Below are 19699 nucleotides of genomic sequence, written 5' to 3' on the forward strand. Positions count from 1 at the left end.
GCCCAGCGCTGAAAGTGAGGAGCAGAACCTATTCCATCACCGATGATAAAGCTGCCTTCTGTGTTGATGCGGAGGAAACAGATGGGGGGGTCTGGGCTGCTCAAAAGGGAGGGAGGGTAGCACCCACACAGGCATCGTTAGGAGAATTTTGAGTCAAAATGACATATTTTTGCATATGTCAAAATGTGGTGTTGGGTGTTCAAAACCTCTGCCAACTGAGAATATTCAGTTCATTCCTGAAAAAGATTTTTTTCCCCCTGCACACCTACTCGATAAAGCAGTTGCAAAAATAGAATTGTTGCCATTCTCCTGGACAGAGAGAGCAGGGGCAGAAGGGAGAGAGATTGTAGAAGGTGGGAGTGCAGGTTTTAGATGTAGGAGGGCAAGGACTTGGAAGGCCCCACCACACCCATTGCCTACGCTCACCCCTATCTCGCACCGCCCCCCCCCCGGGGGGGCTCAAAAGTCCTTACAGTCAGAGAGTCTCCCAGAGCTGCCACGACTTGGATGTCTGCAGGTCTCAGGGCATGCACTGAAAAATAAGCGGACAAGCTTGAGTCCGGGAAAGGAGCTGCAGGCACCGTCTAGGGCTTTTGCTTCATGCCAACGCCCCAAACAAGATTCCATGCGCGCTCAGACCACATAGAGCTGGAGAGCCCAAACTCTGTTGGCAGAACTTTCATAACAGCACTTTCTTATAAGAGAGAAACAATTCTTAGACTTTCATCAAGCTAGAAGATAGAGAAATGGGAGGAAGAGTTCTAGAAAAGGGAGGACGCAAGGCACCATGACGGAATGGAGGGGAAGGTGAGGCAGGAGTCTACGTTAGTGCCAGTCGCCATGTGAGAAGTCAGGGTGGCCTAAGCGCCCAACCAGACAGACGCTGGCCCATAGGTAGCCTATTTAGAACTGGGTTCTAGATTTCCACAAGAATTCAAGAAGCAGTCATGCCAGACTTTCCCTCCTCTCAAGTCTTTTCTGAAGAGCCCAGAGAACTTTCTAGACCTGTAGGCAGAGTTTGAGGACACATTTCCACAGAGCTATTCATTTGATGGGACTCCCTGGCCTCATCCACATCTGGACTTTACCGCCCTGCAGGGCTGGACCAACCATGGGCAAGCTCCCATGTCTGCTGTGTGGCCCTGCTTAGGTCTTGAAAGCAGGATAAGAATCAGCTCCTGGCCCAGAAGGCACTGGGGCTTATCATGCATGGTATTGCCAAAGGCCAGAGCTGGCCAAAGCCTACCTGGGCTAGAAAACACTGGTCAGAACTGTGTTGTGTGGTTACTGTATGGAGTCTTAGAGATGGCTCACTGGCATGTGAGCCTTTGTGGAGGGGTCTTGGATCCCGGGGATCCCAGGAGCTTACCTGAGGTTGGTGGTGAGGCAGAAGGGGCTCTGTCCTCGCACAACGTCCAGGTTCCATAACCCTAAATGCAAAGAACCAATCCCTGAATCTTAAGGTCAAGGGGGTGGTGGGCAGAGAAGTCAGACAGGCATCAGGTTCACTCAGCAGGCTTGAAAATCACAGAGCCTTGGGTCCTATACCTGGGGAGGGGCCTCCAGGGGCACTGGAAAAGGTATCCTAGATAATTCTGAATATCAACCAAGCTGGGGTCTGTTCATCTGACTCTGATATCTGTTTCCTCCAGGGCCATACTTGGGCCATCCAAAATGATCCACCCCATCCTCTGCCCTCTGCCCATTGTGAGAGGGGCGGCTAGCTTTGTTCTGGCTCAGAGGGGCTGTGATTTGACTGGAATGGAGTTTATTCTGCTCTCCCCCCCACTGGAAGGTGTGAGGATAGAGATCATTTTCTGAAGGGGATAAGCCTTCCTTGTGCTTTCTGATGGGAAGCATCAGCAGGGGCTACCCACACCATGACCTGGTGAACCAAAGGAGGACTTAGGTAGATACCTGGTTGCTGTTCTTGTAGGTGCTCAGAAACGGCAAGGTCTGTGGGAAAAGGTGAGTGAACCATGGCAGGATTCATGTCAGCCTACACATGTCCTTCCCTAACCTTCCCACGGCCACAGTTAGCGCTAAGACCCTTCCAGAAAGGCTGGCCACCATGTGCTCCCACCCAGGATGCACCAGGGCCTTCTCTACAACCTGAACCCAGCCCCAAGACTCAGAATGAACCTTTAAGTAGCTACCAGGAATGTATGTGTCCTCTTGGCTAAGGGTGCCGGGTCTTGTTTCTCCATCCTGCCCCTTCCCAACAGGCTGCCTTGCCACCCGGCACTTTGCCCCACAGCAGCCTGGGATCCTTCCTGCTTAAGCAAGAAAAAGCAGATCCCTCCTCTTCCAATTTCCTTCCCATGTAAGCCCTGGTCCAGTAGTCCCCAGTGGGGACTCAGAGGAAGTCACAGGGCTGAGAGCTAAGTATAAAACTCCAAGAATCTGACAATGTGTGAGTGGAAACTGGGATCCTATTCTATTTCCCCCACTGCTTAAGATCTGCTTTCTTAGCTCCTCCTTCCGTTTTAACCCCCCACCCTTCTCTACTCTCTTGTCTCTATAGTCAGAGGGTGTCCCATCAGCCCACTCTACCTGGTTCGGACACATGATAGGGAGCTTGATTTCAAAATTCTCTTGTCTCGTCTTATGGCCAACAGGTTCCAGCTGAATAAAGAAGCAAGAAGATGGGGAATGTGGACCGGGTGGACTGGTCAAGATGCAGAGGTGGGGAGGGGGAGATGCAGGCAGCTGGACTCAGAAGGAGGATTCTGTTTTGTTTTGTTTTTTCGAGACAGGGTTTTGCTGTAGCTTTGGAGCCTGTCCTGGAACCAGCTCTTGTAGATCAGGCTGGCCTCAAACTTGCAGAGATCTGCCTGCCTCTGCCTCCAGAGTGCAGGGATTAAAGGCGTGCACCCCTACTGCCCGGTTGGGAGAGAGAATTCTTACACCACAGTTCTTACCATGTTCTTCCAGAGGGCAACGGCTGCGCGGGCGTGAGTCTTGACATTAAAGTGGAAACAGTCAGGGGCAAAGTAGGAGTTGTCGGGCAGGCCCTCCTAGTCACCAGGCAGAAAGGGAGGAGCAGTTACAGATGGCAGAAAATGCGGCCGCACACCCTCTGGGGGCTCCCCTCACCCTCAACGCATCATTTCCTTACCGGGGTCCTTGGCACGGCCACATTTTCAAGGAACGGCTGGAGAACCACAGTGAAATCATCCCTGGTGTCGTATCGTCCACTCTCGATCAGCTGTTCAGTTCCTTCCTGCCAGAGGAGACAAGAGACAGGGGTTGGAACAGCTGGGGAAACACAATGAAACCTGTCTCGTGTCTTACCAACCACTTTCAACCAACACTTGAATTCCTTCATCAGAGAGGCAATGGGGAAAATGGGATCCCGTGAAGCGTGCTCTCTGACCTCATTCTGTAGCTTCAACGAAGCTGCCCTGTGGCCCCTAGCGCCCTTGAATGTGCTCCTATTGACACAGTCCTTGTCACCATTCACTCATCAGTCAACAAGCTACTTAGCATCAATAACTCTGCCTGGCACAGACCTCCCAGAACCCCGTGCAGGGGCAGAACCCTCCTCCGCCTTACCTGATACTGCCTGTTCCTTTCAACCAGGGCGGCAAATTCTGTGGAGTTATCGTCAAACTTCAGGACACAAGGACACAGAGACCTGCCAACAGAGCCAAAAAGATGCCCAGGGTCATCATTCTGAATGAGCCATTCAGAAGCTCTGGTCTGGGCTTCGATGTATTTCTTTTTCAGTTGAAGGCATCAGGAATCTCGGTCTGGGTCAAAGCAAGCCACAGGAGACATCCATGGACTTGCTCTTGGAAACAGGTGCTTCTCCCTGAGGTCTGGAGGAGAGGTCTTATGGAACTGAGTCACCTGATGGTTGTGTGAAGATATGCAGAGAGACACAGCTCCTCCTAAACAGCAACAGTGACCAGAGCAATAACGGCTCGTACGCACTGCATGGTCACGGTGCCAAGCGCCATGCATTAATATGTTTAAATCTCCCAGACGTTCCAGAAATCATTATTGACCTCGTTTTTACAGGCTCGCCACCCTAGTGATTTCAGAGGCTGAGGAAGATGACCACGAGTTTGAAGCATCTTAACAAGATACTGTTCTCAACGAGAAAAGAAAAGCGGGGTGTGGGATGTGGCACAGTTGGTAAGTCCCTGTCTAGCATGCATAAGACCTTGGGTTCTGTCCCTCACACCCCCAAACTGGGTGTGATGGTCCTGCCTGTAATCCTAGCACTCTGGGAGGTGGAGGCAGGAGAATCAGAAGTTTAAGGTCATTCTCAGCTGTAGAGAAAGCTTGAAGCCAGCCTGGGATACGCAGGATGTTGTCCAAAAATTAACAAACAAATAAATAAGTGTAAAAAGGGCTAGGGGTATAGTTCAGTGGTAGCGGACTTCCCTAGTACAATCGCAGTCCTGAGTTTACCAAGGGGGTGGAATAGAGAGGCGACCAAGGTTAAGTAATGTTCTCAAGGTCACACAGCCTTGCAACTGCAGCAGGAACTTTTAACTCGGTCTCTGAACTAATCTGCCTCTGTCAGTCTGCAGCTCCCCTCTGGCTTACCACCCAGAAAATCTGGACTTTTCACCTGGGGGATAAGGTAATACTAGCCGGGGTGGTTTAGCATAGATGTCGCACCACAGAGGAAGCCTGGCCACTGAGACAGAACAGCAGAGAGAGGTGCAGGATGTGGTCACATGACAAGGAAGCCCTTGGTTTTGTCAACACTGACAGTGTCCTCTCTAAACGGGCTTGGCCAATGCCTTTTCCGAACGTTGAGTTTTGGCGGCCTGCAAATCTTTACAGCGATTGGTAGTGGGGGGCTTTGGGGGACACTGCTCTGGCGTGGAGAGAATATACGTTCTGAATCCCTGCATGTCCCAGTGAGTAGAGAAAGTGGGAGCCTTGGATGAATCAGCAGCTGAAAATAGCGTGCCCGACACCAGCTGTGCTAATAGACACCGCACTGGCAGGCAGCCTGTTTCTGCTCCGTGGCACCCTGAAGCCTTCTCCAGGGAACCTGTGCTGTCTCCCCGTACTCCCCTAGGGAACGGTTGGCAGAATTCTCCAGGGATCAGTCAGCATGCCCCCTAAATTTCCAAGAACAAGGCTGGCCCTTGTGAATTATTCATTCAGTTATTCAGCAAACAGCTCCTGAGCCCCTCCCCCGTGCCGGCTGTGACTCAGTGCTCACAGGCTGTGGGGGAGAATCACCACAGGGTGGTGACTAATGACCACGTGGTATGCTCAGGGCCGTGGTCGGGACAGAGCTGAGGGCAGGGGAGGGAGGTTTGCACAGCCCCTGTGACCTGGCCAAAGGGTGCAGAGGAGGCTTTCAGGGCAGAATCTGTGGGAAATGGTCATGCTTCAGTTAGAAGAACAGCTTCCTTCCAAAGCATGCACTTATAACGGAGCAAGAGAGAATTCATCTTTGGGTGGTTCTGGAGGCTGAAGAGAGCCTCTTAGAAGCATCCTTCTGAAGAAGGAGACTGTTCTCGGAACCCTGTGGATTCTGATCTCCCTTCTTTCTCTTCTAAGGGGTGACGATAGCTGTGTCTGTCCCACCTGGAGCACACACATGCCAGTCAGAAACACTGTCCTGCGGGGAGGCTTCTGGGAGGTGGTCACTACGCTCTGGCTATTCTGTGAGATAGGTCTTAGCAGTGGGCTGAGTGTTCCCCAAGTCTTACCTATGACCTGACCCCATTCCTAGCATCCGCTTTTCCCTTCCTGAGGCTGCCATGACAACAGAAACAGGAAGAGAAGCCACATGTGCTTCCTCAGAGAGATTGTTGAGGCCTGATACTGATTAAAACAAATATCCTGAGATGTCCCCCGTGAGGTTAAAATGGGGGGTGGTTCTAACAACCCCCACACTCTACCTAAGTCCCACAACCCTTTTGGAACAGGGGAGAAGCATACAGCAGACCTGAGGATAAGCCGTGGGCAGCTGACTTTAGTTTCTTTGTAGAGGTCCCTCAGGCCGATGATCTCAAGCACCTTCACCATGTTCACAAAGGCCCGGGGAACCTGCAGAAACACAGAATCAGCCACCACGTCAACACAGTAGGTCAGCATCAGCTGCTTACATGGGGGCGGGGTGGAGCTCAGATCATGTGACTTCTTCCCGGCCCCACCCAGCTCCTTTCTCTTTCATGTCTGCTCTCCAAGAAGTCAAGTGCACAAAGGCTTGACCAAGGAGGTCTCAGAATGAAGCCAGAGCTGTGTCTAGGCTTCTCTGAGGCCACAGGTGACAGCTATGACGGAGTTACTCAGAGGCCCCGGGTGGTTTAAGCTCCATACCTCTGCATGGAGAATGTCCAAGGCCTTCTTGATGTTGTCTGTGAAGTTTTGGGGAGAATAGTGATCCTGCAGGCAGAGGGAGAATCTCCTGAGGCCCATGAGTCACCCCATCTACTCCCTACTAAGCAGGATTGTGTCTTATTCTGGCTTCTTTTTTTTCTGTATTTCAGTCAGAGTTGGCAAAATTGAAACACAGGGTTTGTCTTTGGGGGCCCTCGCTACAACGCTTGAGCTCACCATGGCTCTCAGGAAAGGGTCCTTTCTTTTGCCCAGAGCCAGGGGAAACTCGGAATTGATTTAGTAGTGATTAGGGGTAGAGCCTTAGCTACACCATGTCTCTTCTCTGAACCCCTCAGAAATGGGGGTGTTGGGGCAGATGCTGACCTCAGCTCTGCAACGTAAAATACTCTCTGGTTCTACTGTCTGTCCTCTTCTTGTGTGGTCACAGAGAGAGCCTAGGCTGTAGCATCGGTCACATCTAAGCTTTGCATCAAGGATGCAGAGCGGGAAAAGGGCTTGTGGAGCCCCAAAACATAAATACACTTTGATTTTTATATCTGTGGTTTTAGAATTGTGTGTAGGGGGGATAGAATGAATGTATTCAGGTGGGCATCCATGTATATGCATACACAGGCCAGAGGCTGGCATCAGGTATCCTCCTCAGTGGCTCTACCTTATCTTTTGGGACAGGGTCTTCGACTGAATCTGGACCTTCACTAGACTGGTAGGCTAGCAAGCCCCAGGAATACCTTTGTCTGTCTTGAGCACCAGGGTTACAGGCGTGCACAGACACGGGCACACCGGGGTTACAGGCGTGCACAGACACAGTTAACTTCTTCTGTGGGTGGTAGAGATTCAACCTCAGACCTTCATGCTTGTATGATGACATTTTACTGGGTGGGCCATCTCTCTAAGCTCATTTTCAGAGCAAGGAAGTAGAACCCCTTTTCTGGATAAAATCTGAGAACCCCATTTTACAACAGGGTAAAGCTGTGATCCCTGGGAGGAAGTTGGGAGGGGTACCAAGATCCAAGCCTTACCTGTCCCCAGCAGCCTGTCAGTGCTCCTGAGGGGTCCCTTAAACCTCAGCTTTAAAGTTCTTAGCCCTTGGTGACTCTGACGCCAGGAAAGGGCATTGTAAGGTGCAGGGGAACCAGGTCATCCCCTCCTGCTACCTCAGGACCCTGACTCCCTAACCCAGGCTGCACCTCTGCATCCCAGCTGCAGGTCTCCTGCAGTATGTGCCGAGAACCTCCCTGTTCTCCGTACACCAAGCCTACTTTGGTTGTGGACTCTCTTACATATCTTCAGAACCCCACGGTGATGTCTCTTGTGGTATGAAGAGTTGCTGGTTTCCGGCCCCTGGCTCAGGGAGACCCCAAGGGCAGAGTTTGTATCTCATTTGCCACTGCTCACCACTGGGCACAAGTGTGGGTGGGTGTGAGACTCACAGGTGGTATGGTAGGTCTAAGGGGTCTCCTGCAGGGGGCTTTCTGGATTACATGGCAACCAAAGCTCAACAGCCTCCGTTGTGAGTTTCCTCAGCCCCAAGAGGCACAGACCTGAACCTTGCCTTATCACCTCTGTGGGAAAACACTTTCTCTAGAGACGGACAGAGGTGGCATTGGCAAGGCCGGAAGTGCTGTGAAGGGCCCATAATTAGCCATGAAAACAAGTAAGAGTTTTCCAAACAACAAAAGCTTTTCTTACAGGCTCCCTCAGTCTTCCAGGTGAACGTCCTCTGGGTCTCAGCGTTAATGAATCCTCCCTGGATCCATGCCAAGCCATGAACGGAGTCCTTACCTAGCTATGCTGTCCCAGGAGGCAGTGGCCAACTACAGAACTCCTTCCCAAGGGTCGGGGCCGGGGACTTACCAGGTCATTGCAAGCCGCACAGAGGTCATTGCCTCCTATGAAGACAGTGATTATCTTCCAGTCGTTCTCAAAGTCTATTGTCTGAAATGAATAGAAAACAAACAGGGTCCAGTTGGGAACTCAAAGGGGCAGCTCCCCCATGCAGCAGAGAGCTCAGACTTTTTGTTCGCACAGTAGGATGTAGGTCTGTTTTCGACTGCCCTAGTAGCAGGAGCTCCCTGAGTTTTGCTCTCAGTCTTCAGCATGGCAAGGAAGTAGGTGGGAGACAGGAAAATAGGTCCTAGCCCTGGGAAGGGAAGGTTGCTCTAAATCTTCTAAAACTCTGGGGTTTTCAACTGGCTTCACAGCAGACAGGCCATCTTCCATTAAGAAGAAACATTCCTAATTCATATAAAGTTAAGGCACCTGTGAAAATTCCAGCTAGGACTGGACATAGTGGTCCATGCCTTTATTTAGTCCCAGTGCTGGGGAAGCAGAGGCAGGTGGATCTCTGAGTCTGAGGGCAGCCTGGTCTATAGAGTTTTCCATGACAGCCAGAGCTACATAGAGAAACCCTGTCTTGAAAGACCAAAACAGAAAAGAAAGGAAGGAAGGAAAAAAGGAAGAAAGAAAGAAAAGTCCCAGCTGGTAGCTGGTCAGAGCAACACGGCGGTTCCAAGAACATGACTGGGAGAGTTTGCCACCTCTAGACTCTACCCTCCTGCAAGAGAGAGCTAGAGATGTGTTTGACGGCATGTGGGCACATACACTCCACATACCACAGCCCAAAGGTGGCTGTGGCACTCACAGCCTCTGACATTGCCTCTGGCTCACACATGCTCCACTTCTCTGGCTTCTGCTTCCAAATGAGGAGGAAGAAGAATGATGGGAGGGGAGAGACAAGATGCAGGGAAGCTTGAGAAGAGACACAGACACATTCTCAAACTCTCCCGATGATGGAATTTGGGGGGTACATTACATCACATAAAAATAACCAATCTTGAGCCCCCTTTTGTTATTTTATCCACTTGAGACCACCTCCCAAACCAAGTCTGCACGGAGCCTGTGCCCCTCTCTTATCCGAGAGAGGATCTTACACGCATCTATTAGAACCCAGCTCAAATACCTGCCTCCCTTCCGAATCCTCCCAAGCAGGGGACCTGTTCCCGTCATCCCCTCCTCTGCTCTGCAATACGTAACTATCTTTACAAAGCACGAGCCAGCTGTTTCATGATCTTGATCCTTCAGTGTTCGTTTCCTCTTAAGAACTCCTGGAGGATGGGACTGTGTTGTACCGTCCTCACGCATCTACAGACCTTGGCCGGTAATACAAGTTTACTGTGTACAGCCGGCTAATATAGTGAACGGGAACCCTATTTGCGAAGGAACAGAGGTACAGGGTTCAGATCTGCTAGAAACCTGGATCCTATGCCTCTCCTCTCACCCTACCACTGACTTCCCAGGGTCTGTGGATCCATCCTCCTGCTCTAGGGAGTCCCACCCGAGGTGCCCAGACTCACCGTGTCTGCCTTCATCAGGCTCACCAGCTTTTGGGCCTGGGTAGTTAAGTCCCTGTGGGAACACATAGAAAGGAGCTGAATGAGGACCAGAGACTGGAAGGGCAATGTAGCAGAGACAGTAGCACCTGGCAGTCAACTTCGGGGGTGGGGGGCGGCAGGGCAGCCCCACCACACAGAGCTCCTTCTCGACCCAGGCTCCACTGGGGAGGACTGACGGCCTGAGAAGGACAGACGCTTGCACGTTTGAGGGGTTGACTCTCAGTGAGTTTATTTATCAGGTCGGTGTATTTAATGATAGACTTCTGGTTTCTCTTCCAAGCTAGGCTTGTTCAAGGCCAATAGGTTTCACGTAAATGTTTTACGTCATGTGCCGCTCAACTCAAGTTCATGTTAACAGATGCCATGGCCCTCCCTCCCGACAAGGTGATCTCAGTTTAAAATGATGACAGAGCTGGGAATAAGCTCAGTGGCCGAGTGTTTGCTTAGCATGAACAGCCTTAGCCTCAGTCTCCTCCTCACTGTAAAAGAAAAACTAACACAGAGATCAACCTGCTTATGGAAAGTCATCGTGGGTGCAAATAAGACTCCAGCAACCCCTTGAATACCAGCTACTATTCTGCTGGATAGCATGGGTTTGACTCCCAGGTCTACCCACGAAATCTTTACCTGACAGACGCAGTACTTTCCTATATACAACAAATCAGTGCCTTGCCTTCTACAGGCGTTGAGAGAACCAAATGAGGGTCACATAAAGAATTTAGTCCCTAACACAAGGCAAGCGTCCTTAGAGTAATTTCTGTTGTCACTAGCACCTTCACCTCCTCCGGCACCACGCCCCAGGCAACGTTCACTGTCCTCCCTCTGGCCCAATTGGTCTGACCTTGGCCCCAGAACACTGGGTATCAGAGACCTGGGAGGGGGGCTTTGAGTCAGTCACTCAACCTGCTTCTCATCTGTGGATCTGATGTTATCAGGGCAGCCCCTCTGTCTTTGAACCCGAGTTTGGAATGGGTACTCCAAGGGCTCAGGCTTAGCTTTGAGTCACTGGTAAAAACACAGGCAATAATCCCTGTGTTGTCCGTCTTAGAGTTACTGTGTGGGACACAAGGATGCCAGCCATGAAGGTATTCTGTAACGTGGGCACTGCTGTGAGTACAGGAGAGGGCATGAGCAAGCTGAAAATAAGGCCCGTACGACCCAAGGCCAGATCCTGGGCTCAGTTTGCTGTACCTGTTCAGGCGAGATATTTCTGTGCTGTAGTTTCAAGTGTATAATATGGGAACAACTTCCCTGCCCCTGATTTTCACCTGCCACCTGGATGTCTTTCCTGAGGCCACAGACTCAAGACCGTGTGAGCCACACTTACTGCGGTCACTCAGGTCCTTGACTCTGACCATCCCACTCTTGCTTGTCTCCCTGATCTAATCATGGTAGAACCGCCTTTCGTCTGGTGCTACCAGCTGAAGAGAAATTCTGTAAATGTTAAAGCCAATTTGGGCTTGAAAGTGGCAGGTCACTAGCCTTTCACCCCTATCGCCACCAAAGAAAGAAGCTGCCTTCAAAGTCATTCTCCAACCTGTTAGGCTTGGCATGAGCTGTCTTTCCTATGGGGAATAAATGCGAAAGTTACTCAGAGGAGGCCGACAGCTCCAGGAGAGCCTTGAGAGCTAGGAAATCACCAGGGAATCTTGGGATGCAACAACAACAACAACAACAATCTTCAGACCCATGTGAAGAAGTGTGGTGTGTGCTGTATCTGGGAGAAAAACTGGGGTAAAATAGAAAAGGTCTTTTCGCACATTTCCCTAACTGGATGCAGTGTTCGTGTGTTGTTGGCTAGGAAAAGGGCCCTGAGGAACACTCAAGTCTTTGAATAGTGTGCAAGCAGGGATGGGGGTGGGGAAGACCAGGGACACTGATCTGTTAGTTAGGGATCGTCAGGTCAGCAGCACCATGATCTCCGAGTCCCTACACCTTCCCTCAGGGGAGCCCGGCAGCCCGGCTGAACTAGTGCTGAGACCACCATCCTCCCCCAGTCCACGCAAGGGCACAGCTCTTTAGAGCTTTTGCATCCAAGATGGTGTCAACCTTACAACCTCCATGGTTTGTGAAAAAGAGGCTTCCAATAGTCTTGTCTCTTGTAGAGACCAAGTAAGAAGTGTGGCGGACACTCAGGGCTTCGCTTCCCGTGGAAGTCAGTGTTTCTCCTCGAGAGTGCAGAGCCCTAGATGACCCTCTAAGGAAGGCCAGGAGCAGAAGACTCAAAAGCAATAGCAGCAAGCGAACAATGGGAACTCCACATGGGCCCATTTATAGTCACTGCTTAGTGAGGGAAAAAGGTTTACAGACGAGGCCAGGGGATCTATGTGAAATATATGCAGGGCATCAGAGGAATTCCCTTGGTTCCTAGAGCAGGGTTGAGTGTCCACAGCTAGACTCGTGTGTCTGACAACAAAGGACACTCCTAAGACAGCCCTTTCCAGCTGTTCACCCTGACTCTTTACCCAGATCAAAGCTCTAAACCTACACTAAAATCCAGGCCAAGGCAAGCTCTGCCAGGCACCCCTGCTTCTGCCCTCCCCACCTTGCACCCGCCCCCCCAGGATACTCAGGCTCACTCTGCTTTGGCTCCTGCCACGGCCTGGTTGAAGAATGCATTGGCAGTGGTTTCTTTCCCGGTGCCAACAGAGAAGCCCTTCAAGGAGGGGTTGAACTCCCGGAGGATGTCTGGAAAGACAAGGGACATGTTTACCAATGGTCCCAAAGCAATCTTCCCAAGCCCTTTTCTTACTGCTTTGTGACAGGGTCACCTAGTTATAGCCCAGGCTATCCTCGAACTGGTGATTTTCCTACTGAAGCCTCCTGAGCGCTGGGATTACATGGCCAACTGTCAAGTTCCTTTGGCCACTCTGTGGAGGACAGAGCATAGCCTCGGTCCCACAGCCCAGCACGGAACAGAATGTTGGGTGCCCCAGACTTTACAACAGTGGTCCTCAGCTCCCTAATGCTGTGACCCTTGAATGTCTCATGCTGTGCTGACCCCTACTACACCATTATTTTCGGTGCTACTTCATAACTGTAAATTTGCTATTATGAACCATAATGTAAATAGCGGACATGCAGGAAGGTTTTAGGTGACCCCTATGAAATGTCCTTCAACTCCCATAGGGGTTACAACCCACAGGTTGAGAACCTCTGCGTGTGCAGCATTGAAGATTTTCCCGTCAGGTCCTTGTTTCTTTAGGGAATTTTTTTTTTAATCATGAAAGGCTGTTGATGTCTTTTCCTGCATTATTGAGATGATCATGTGATTTCTGTCCTTACTAATTTGTATATGTCAATGCAACCTTGTATCTCTGGAATCAAACTGACTTGCATATGGTCTCAATGTGTTCTTGAATTTAATTTGCAAGAATTGAAAATTTTTGCATCTATAATCACAAAGGAAATGGGCCTTTTTTATGCTCCTCTGTGTTCAGCAGGGTTGGTGTGGGGACAATGCTTGCCGTGTAGTGTAAGGTAGGAGGTGTTCCTGTCCTTGCTGCTTTATGGAATGGTTAGGACCACTGTTATCTCTTCCTCAAAGGTCTGGTAGAAGTCATTAGTCAGTCTGTCCCATTCACCTAAAAGTTAATTTCCTCATTTTCTTCTTCAAATGTCCTTTTCCATCAATTTTGAGAGCGTTTTGCTGGATATAGCAATTTTGATCGGCAGTTCTTTACTTTCAGGGCTCAAAATATATAATTCCACATTCTTCTGATTTTTATGGTGGCTAATGAGACCTGTTATAATTCTGATGTATTTCCCTTTGTGAGCAAGTTTGCATGTCCCCCTTACAGCTGCTAATATTGTTTCTTTACTTTCTAACTTTTGATATGCTGTCTATAATACATTGTGGTTCTTGGGTCAGGTAGATTTTGGATTCTAAATGTCTCATCTTTGAGTATTTTTCTCTAGATTTGAGAAACCTTATGCTAGAAATTAGATTGGATTATTCTATATTCCTTTACTATTTATCTCTATCTTATCCATTCTCTCTCTTTCCTTTCTTCCTTCCTTCTTTTCTTTCTCTTTCTTTCTTTCTTTCTTTCTTTCTTTCTTTCTTTCTTTCTTTCTATTTTGTTTCTCGAGACAGAGTTTTTCTGTATAACAGCCCTAGCTCTCCTGAAACCCACTCTATAGACCAGGATGATCTCAAACTCACACTGCGTAGAGCAGGCTGGCCTCGAACTCACAGAGATCTGCCTGCCTCTGCCTCCCAAGTGCTGGGATTAATGGTGTGTGCCACCACTGCCTGGCTCATCCAGTTTATTTTATCTGTTCTTAGGTTTGGCCTCTTGATCATATCCTAGAGTTCCTAGACATTATGGTCATATTGTGTTTTTTTTTATTGCAATTTGATCAAAGATTTCATCAACCTTGTCCTCCATCCCTTATATTCTTTATGGTTATAGCTATTGGCAACACTTTGCTTTATGGAACCTGATTTCATTGAGACTCTCCCTTCTGATTTCTGGTCCCCCTACGTCTCGACGTCCTTGCTGACTTCCCCCCACCTGTTCATCCACGCTTGCTGATCATCAGTGCTTGCGTCTGTCTTTAGGGTGGCATGCCCTGCCCTGGAGAGTGGCTGATGCCATCGGGACAGAGTTCTGTCTCCCCCACACCCTGTACCAGAGCACCTGCTGGGTTAAATCGAGCCGGGCACTGGATGGGGGTACGTCCTGACCTTGCACTGGAAGTCAGTTCCACACACCCGGTTACCCCGAATCTCTTCCCTCTAGGAAAGAAGGCTGAACAGATAAGCTAAGTGCATCAGAGGAGGCTGCCTGAGAGGTGACACCGTCTCAGTCATTTGTAAAGCACTTTGGTGGATGTTCTTGGAACAATATGACGTCCAGCCATCTTGCCAGGCCACCTCAAAGCCAAGATCATCACACTCACAGAAGCAGCCTAAGTCACCTCCTAGCAACAGGGGACAGGAAGTACTCATGACATGGAACTGTACTTATTTAAATTCAGCACGGTTTTCCAGGAACTAAAACAGATAATAGGCATGAAGTTGAATCAGGCGTGCCAGTCTGGACTTTAAGTATCCCTACTGTCTAGCCTTGCTAGCTTAAAACTCAGTGTCTTAGCTCAAGATATACCAAAGGGATACGTACCTGAAAAGTAGCAAGAATGAAACCAACCAACCCCTACCCCCCCCTCCCCGGGCAAAATTCTTAGGGGTATCTAAGAAGAAAATAATTCACTATAAATATTGTCTAATGTCTAATTAAAAGAAAGTGCACTTTAAGAATAAACACTGGGGTGGGCAGCACTAAAGATAATGAATCAAGTACCATAATGGAAAGCACTGCCCATAGCCACAGCCCAAAAGATTAAAGGTAGACCCCCCCCCTCTTGGAAAAATGTAGCCAGGCTTTAAAAAAAATAATCTGAGTGGGTTGTTGGCAAAGCCTTAAGGAAAATGTTGAGCCCCAAATATGAGCCTGAGCAAGGTAACTTCATCTCTCAATGCTGCAATTACTACGGGTTCATACAGCAAGGTCCTTGTGAACAGAGATGCCCACACCTCCCAGGCCTAGGTGGAGAGCTCCCCAGATAGGCTCTGAGTCCAGAACGGCGGTCCAACCCTTCTTTATCGGATCACTTTTAAATGATTGTCCTAAGATTTGGTCTAAGCTCTCTTTCCTTTTCTTACTCGTTTATTGGATAAAGACGACTTCCTGTTGAAAAGCACTAAAAAACTGACAAAACCCTCCATGGCTTTGATTAGCTCAGGAACCGAGCCTGGATGGCAGCCACGGGGAAGCAGTGCCCCCTACTGCACGCAGCTGCGTCCCGCTGCCTTGCGAGGCTGGCGGCCGCCAGTAGGGGGCGCAGTGAGCTTAGGCGTAGCCACCCCGCCCCAAAACACCAAGGGACTCACTGGCCAGGGTGGTCACCGTCTTGATGTTCTCATCTCCTCCTATGCTGTTGGTGAGAAGAGAGAAAGAAAATGAAGGTTTAAAGGGCCAGCCAATCCTAAACAAAACAGATTTCCCTCCGGAATCACAGCTCCAGGGACTCAAAACGCCCATAATTTCTTCACGAGAACTAAAAACCAAATCAGAACGCAACTCTTTTCCTCTCTCCCTGGACACCAGAGCAAACAGACATACATGAGAACTTAAATTGTCGCTGCTGCAGCGGCTCCTATAGTTTTAGCTTTGAGTCCCACTCATGCTGGAGCAGGGAGAATGGAGTTGGTCTCTCTCACTGCCTTTCCCAATCCAGAGGAATTCTTTTGTGGCCAGCCCGGTGCCAAGCAGCTTCTCCATTACTGTCACTAGCTTACACTGGTCTTTCCTGTTCCTGATTAGCTTGGAAAAGCTGTTTTTTAAAGGGCACCCTTGTCAGGGTCTCCCGACCCAAGCCACCAAAGTCTCGGGATAGCACCGACTTCTATGAACAAAACATTCCGTGCGCATTCACTGCCCCCACCACCCCGCCACCCCCATCCCCCCACCACCCCGCCACCCTGCCAACACCCCTCCCACCCCCTCTACCTCCCACCAAACTCCTGTCCATAATAGTTTTTTGGAGAGGTCGATAAATTGAATATAGAAGTTTGATATAAAAAGAACAAGATAGCCCAACCCCCACTTGATGATGTTTTTCTAGAAGTCTTGGGGGCCTTTGCCTTGCTCACCTCCAGGACAGGCCTCGGTACTGAGTTAAGACGTCCAAGACATTCCCAGTTTTGGACCCAGCCCCATTGGCTGCCTGAAAGAGAAAGCAAATAGCGGGTGGCCACCACTGCTTTTTCTCAGGGTACCATAGCTGTCCACCTATTGATGTCCAGGCCCTTAGCCTGGGCAGGATGCCTAGGAAAGTTCTCGAATCCAGATGGAACCTGCTATGGATACCTCTCCCGTCCTTTCTGGGATTAGTGTGCGCTCCCACTGGGAGAGCCTGGTGCCAACTACAGCTAATCCCTCCTCCGGGAAACCCTGTCTAGACTGCAGCTGAGAGACGCACAGGCTGATAGCATATATTTTTTCAAAAGCACATGCTTGAAGGTACTGTGTCCACTTTTAAAAGTTGTGAAACATATAATCAAACGAAGCATTCGCTAAGCCTAGCCTCATCACATCTACGCATGCGCAGGTGAGAAATGGCGTAAAATGTACTTGGGGGGATCTTTCTAAACTCCAGGTGGAATCCCCAGGTTATGCTAACTACAGTTTGGTACCAAATTCCCTTTTCTACCTGCCACCATGGCACACTTGCTGCCTCCCCCAGAAGTCCCGAGCACCTGTGTGATTCTCTAAGGCTCTCTGTCCTGAGGGCATCTTCTAGGAGACCAGGAGGAGGGTAGGGGGTTGGGGTGAGATCAAGGCCTCCCTCAGCAGGAAATGACTAAGATACACAGCTAGTAAGATGTCAAGGATCAGCCTGCCAGTTTCTTCCAAGGGTTACACACAGTAGGACCTTTGGGACAAGCACCCGCTGGGGTCTCACAGAGGAGGTTGCTACAGGGATAACTAACACTCTGAATCCTAGGGCTTTTAGAGCCAGCAGCGGAACGACTGGGTACTCACTGCATCGAACGTGAGGAACGCCAGCCCTCACAGGACTTTTGTCATGGGGCTACAGAGCGAGCTAGCTTCACTACGACTAAGACACAATTGTCCTTGGAGAGTTCAAACCTGGAGATGTTGCCTTCTAACTGATCCAGGGGACAGAAGCTGGAGACGACAGCTGAGCTCCACCAGGAGTGATCCTCTGGGGACCACCCCTGAGGCTCTCTATGGAATTGGTTTTTGTTTATTTGTTTTGTTTTTAAACAGGTGGTTTGTTTGGGGTATCACTATGGGACAGTTCCAGAGGTAGGTTTGTTCATCTTTGGAACTTCTACGTCTTCTACTGACCCTCACTTCTCACCCCTACCTCCATACCCATCAGTCCTAGCTCCTAGCTCATCATCTCTTTTGCCTGCCTGAGTAGTAGTAGTCTTCTAGACTGGCTGAATCTTTGGCGATACTCATGGCAGGAGATGCTGCCCCACCACAGACAGGACCCTCAGGGTCCTTCCACTTTTCCCCCATTGGCAAAGAATGCAGAGATTGGAGTGAATATCACACTGTATAAGGTGCGCTAGATATTGGGCAGGGAGGGGGGATGTGGTGGGTTTGGAGATTAGGACCAGAAACAGGTTAGGATTAAAATCTCAATTTTCAGATCCATATTTTCATGTTCACTAAAATCTCCTCTCCAGATCTCTGTGAGTTCGAGACCAGCCTGGTCTATAAGAGCTAGTTCCAGGACAGGCTCCAAAGCTACAGAGAAACCCTGTCTCGAAAAACCAAAAAAAAAAAAAAAAAAAAAGTCTTCTGAATGCTATTGCAAAAGAGTCTCTATACCCACCTGAGACCATACAAGTTTCTCTGAATCTTTAAGAGCTCTTAATTCTTGTGGCAGCTGGATTAACTAGCCAGGCAGACTTCAGGAATAGAGACAGGACAGTAACCTGGCTTTTACCCGCCATGGACTCTAGCCACGGAACTACCTCTACTTACCCTCAATACAGAGATGGCATCTGACTCACTGAAGTCATATGACCAAAGGCAACATGGCACTTTCTCAAAGGTTGGGACACTGGCTCTCAGTAGGACAGAAGCAGCTTCTGAGTGGGATGGTTCCCACTCAGAGGAGACATGACCATGACTCCAAGTGCAAGGCAGGTAAATTCAGGAGATGTATCTGTTTCCCTGTTCTTCAGAGAGCAAATACGATTTTGCTTTGTTAANAAATAAATAAATAAATAAATAAATAAATAAATAAATAAATAAATAAATAAAAAATAAAATAAAATAAAATCTCCTCTCCCAGCTGGATACAGTAGCTCACAACAGTAACCCCAGCACTTGGGGGGTAGACCCAGGAAGACCAGTAGTTCAAAGCTAACCTCAGCTACATAGTGAATTGAGGTCAGCTTGAGCTACATGAATCCTGGTCTAAAAAGCATAAACAAATTCAGGCAGTGGTGACACATGGCTTTAATCCCAGCACTGGGGAAGCAGAGGCAGGTGGATCTATGTGAGTTTGAGGCCAGCCTGGTCTACAGAGTGAGTTCCAGGACAGTCAAGACTGTTATGCAGAGAAACCCTGTCTCGCAAAACCAAACCAAACAAACAAACAAAATGTAAAAACGAAATCTCCTATTCCTTCTCCAGTTGAGGTCACCTACCGTGAGAGAGTCACCCAGGGCTCCAATCACCTTGATGTCAGCCGGCCTCAGCCTGTGAACTAAAAAGCAAATCTCAGGTGAATGGAGAATGGGGATTTCAGGAAGGTTCTGGACCTGGTTCCCTGTGCCTCAGGAAAGTGGCTGGGAAACTTAGCTTTCACCGTGGCATACCTTGCTGCCACCAGCAGCCAACTCAGTGACTGAGAAATTGGACAGGATTTGCGGAGCCATCTCAGCTCCCTTCCATGGAAATACCTCTACCACTTCCATGCTTCTGGCACAGTGGCAGCTGCCACTCCCACTAAGGACTTGTACTGGGAAGGAAAAGGCCCTGATGTTTCCTAGGATGTAAACTAATGCATGTATGGTCATGAATGTAGGCTGTGAGAGTACACAGATTAGCAGTCCTTCAACTGTGTTGTGCGCGAGAATCACCTGGAGAGCTTGTTAAATCACACATGACCTCCCCCCCCACACACAAACACACACTCCCAAGAGCTTCTGATTCAGTAGGTCTTTAGTGAGTCTAAGAATTTGCATGTTTAATCCTCAGGCACCGTGGCTGCACCCAGTGCTGTCTGGGTACCATATTTTGAGAAATACCTTTTCGTTTTGAAGCCATGGGCAGGGGTCCATTTCTGCATTTGTAGTAGAGACCATAATTGTCTCCTTCCAGGTCTAGGTACAAATTGGCTCCCACGACTGTGGCTGCCATTGCAAAGCCTGACGGTGGCTTTGGCGTCTTGTTTTGAGACCCTAGAGTCACTTAAGTATCTTTAGAGTCTTCCCT

The 19699-nt window shown here is 49.4% G+C and overlaps 1 protein-coding gene and 1 long non-coding RNA gene across 5 annotated transcripts in view; one reads left to right on the forward strand and one right to left on the reverse strand.

Moving 5' to 3' along the window:
- Plb1 (phospholipase B1) overlaps window positions 1-19699 on the reverse strand; it is a 95172-nt gene that overhangs the window by 44498 nt on the left and 30975 nt on the right. For 3 of the 4 annotated variants that reach the window (XM_050131588.1, XM_050131584.1, XM_050131585.1), the window contains 15 exons: window positions 18910-18968; window positions 16369-16442; window positions 15607-15650; window positions 12290-12398; window positions 9672-9723; window positions 8173-8253; window positions 6298-6363; window positions 5924-6024; window positions 3556-3637; window positions 3119-3223; window positions 2922-3017; window positions 2554-2625; window positions 1918-1956; window positions 1370-1430; window positions 474-532 (listed from right to left, as the gene is read on the reverse strand). In XM_050131588.1, coding sequence (XP_049987545.1) covers window positions 474-532; window positions 1370-1430; window positions 1918-1956; window positions 2554-2625; window positions 2922-3017; window positions 3119-3223; window positions 3556-3637; window positions 5924-6024; window positions 6298-6363; window positions 8173-8253; window positions 9672-9723; window positions 12290-12398; window positions 15607-15650; window positions 16369-16442; window positions 18910-18968 — 1100 coding nt within the window. Of the gene's footprint in view, window positions 1-473; window positions 533-1369; window positions 1431-1917; window positions 1957-2553; window positions 2626-2921; window positions 3018-3118; window positions 3224-3376; window positions 3511-3555; window positions 3638-5923; window positions 6025-6297; window positions 6364-8172; window positions 8254-9671; window positions 9724-12289; window positions 12399-15606; window positions 15651-16368; window positions 16443-18909; window positions 18969-19699 lie in introns of those variants that run through there. The other variant, XM_050131586.1, reaches the window with a different exon arrangement.
- LOC126494312 (uncharacterized) lies at window positions 3570-19011 on the forward strand. Its single transcript, XR_007589977.1, has 3 exons — window positions 3570-3804; window positions 4024-4140; window positions 18896-19011. It is a non-coding gene; the product is annotated as an uncharacterized lncRNA (long non-coding RNA).

Source organism: Alexandromys fortis, unplaced genomic scaffold, assembly GCF_014885135.2.
Source record: "Alexandromys fortis isolate MF-2015 unplaced genomic scaffold, M_Fortis_MF-2015_v1.1 scaffold_377, whole genome shotgun sequence".
Lineage (NCBI taxonomy): Eukaryota > Metazoa > Chordata > Mammalia > Rodentia > Cricetidae > Alexandromys > Alexandromys fortis.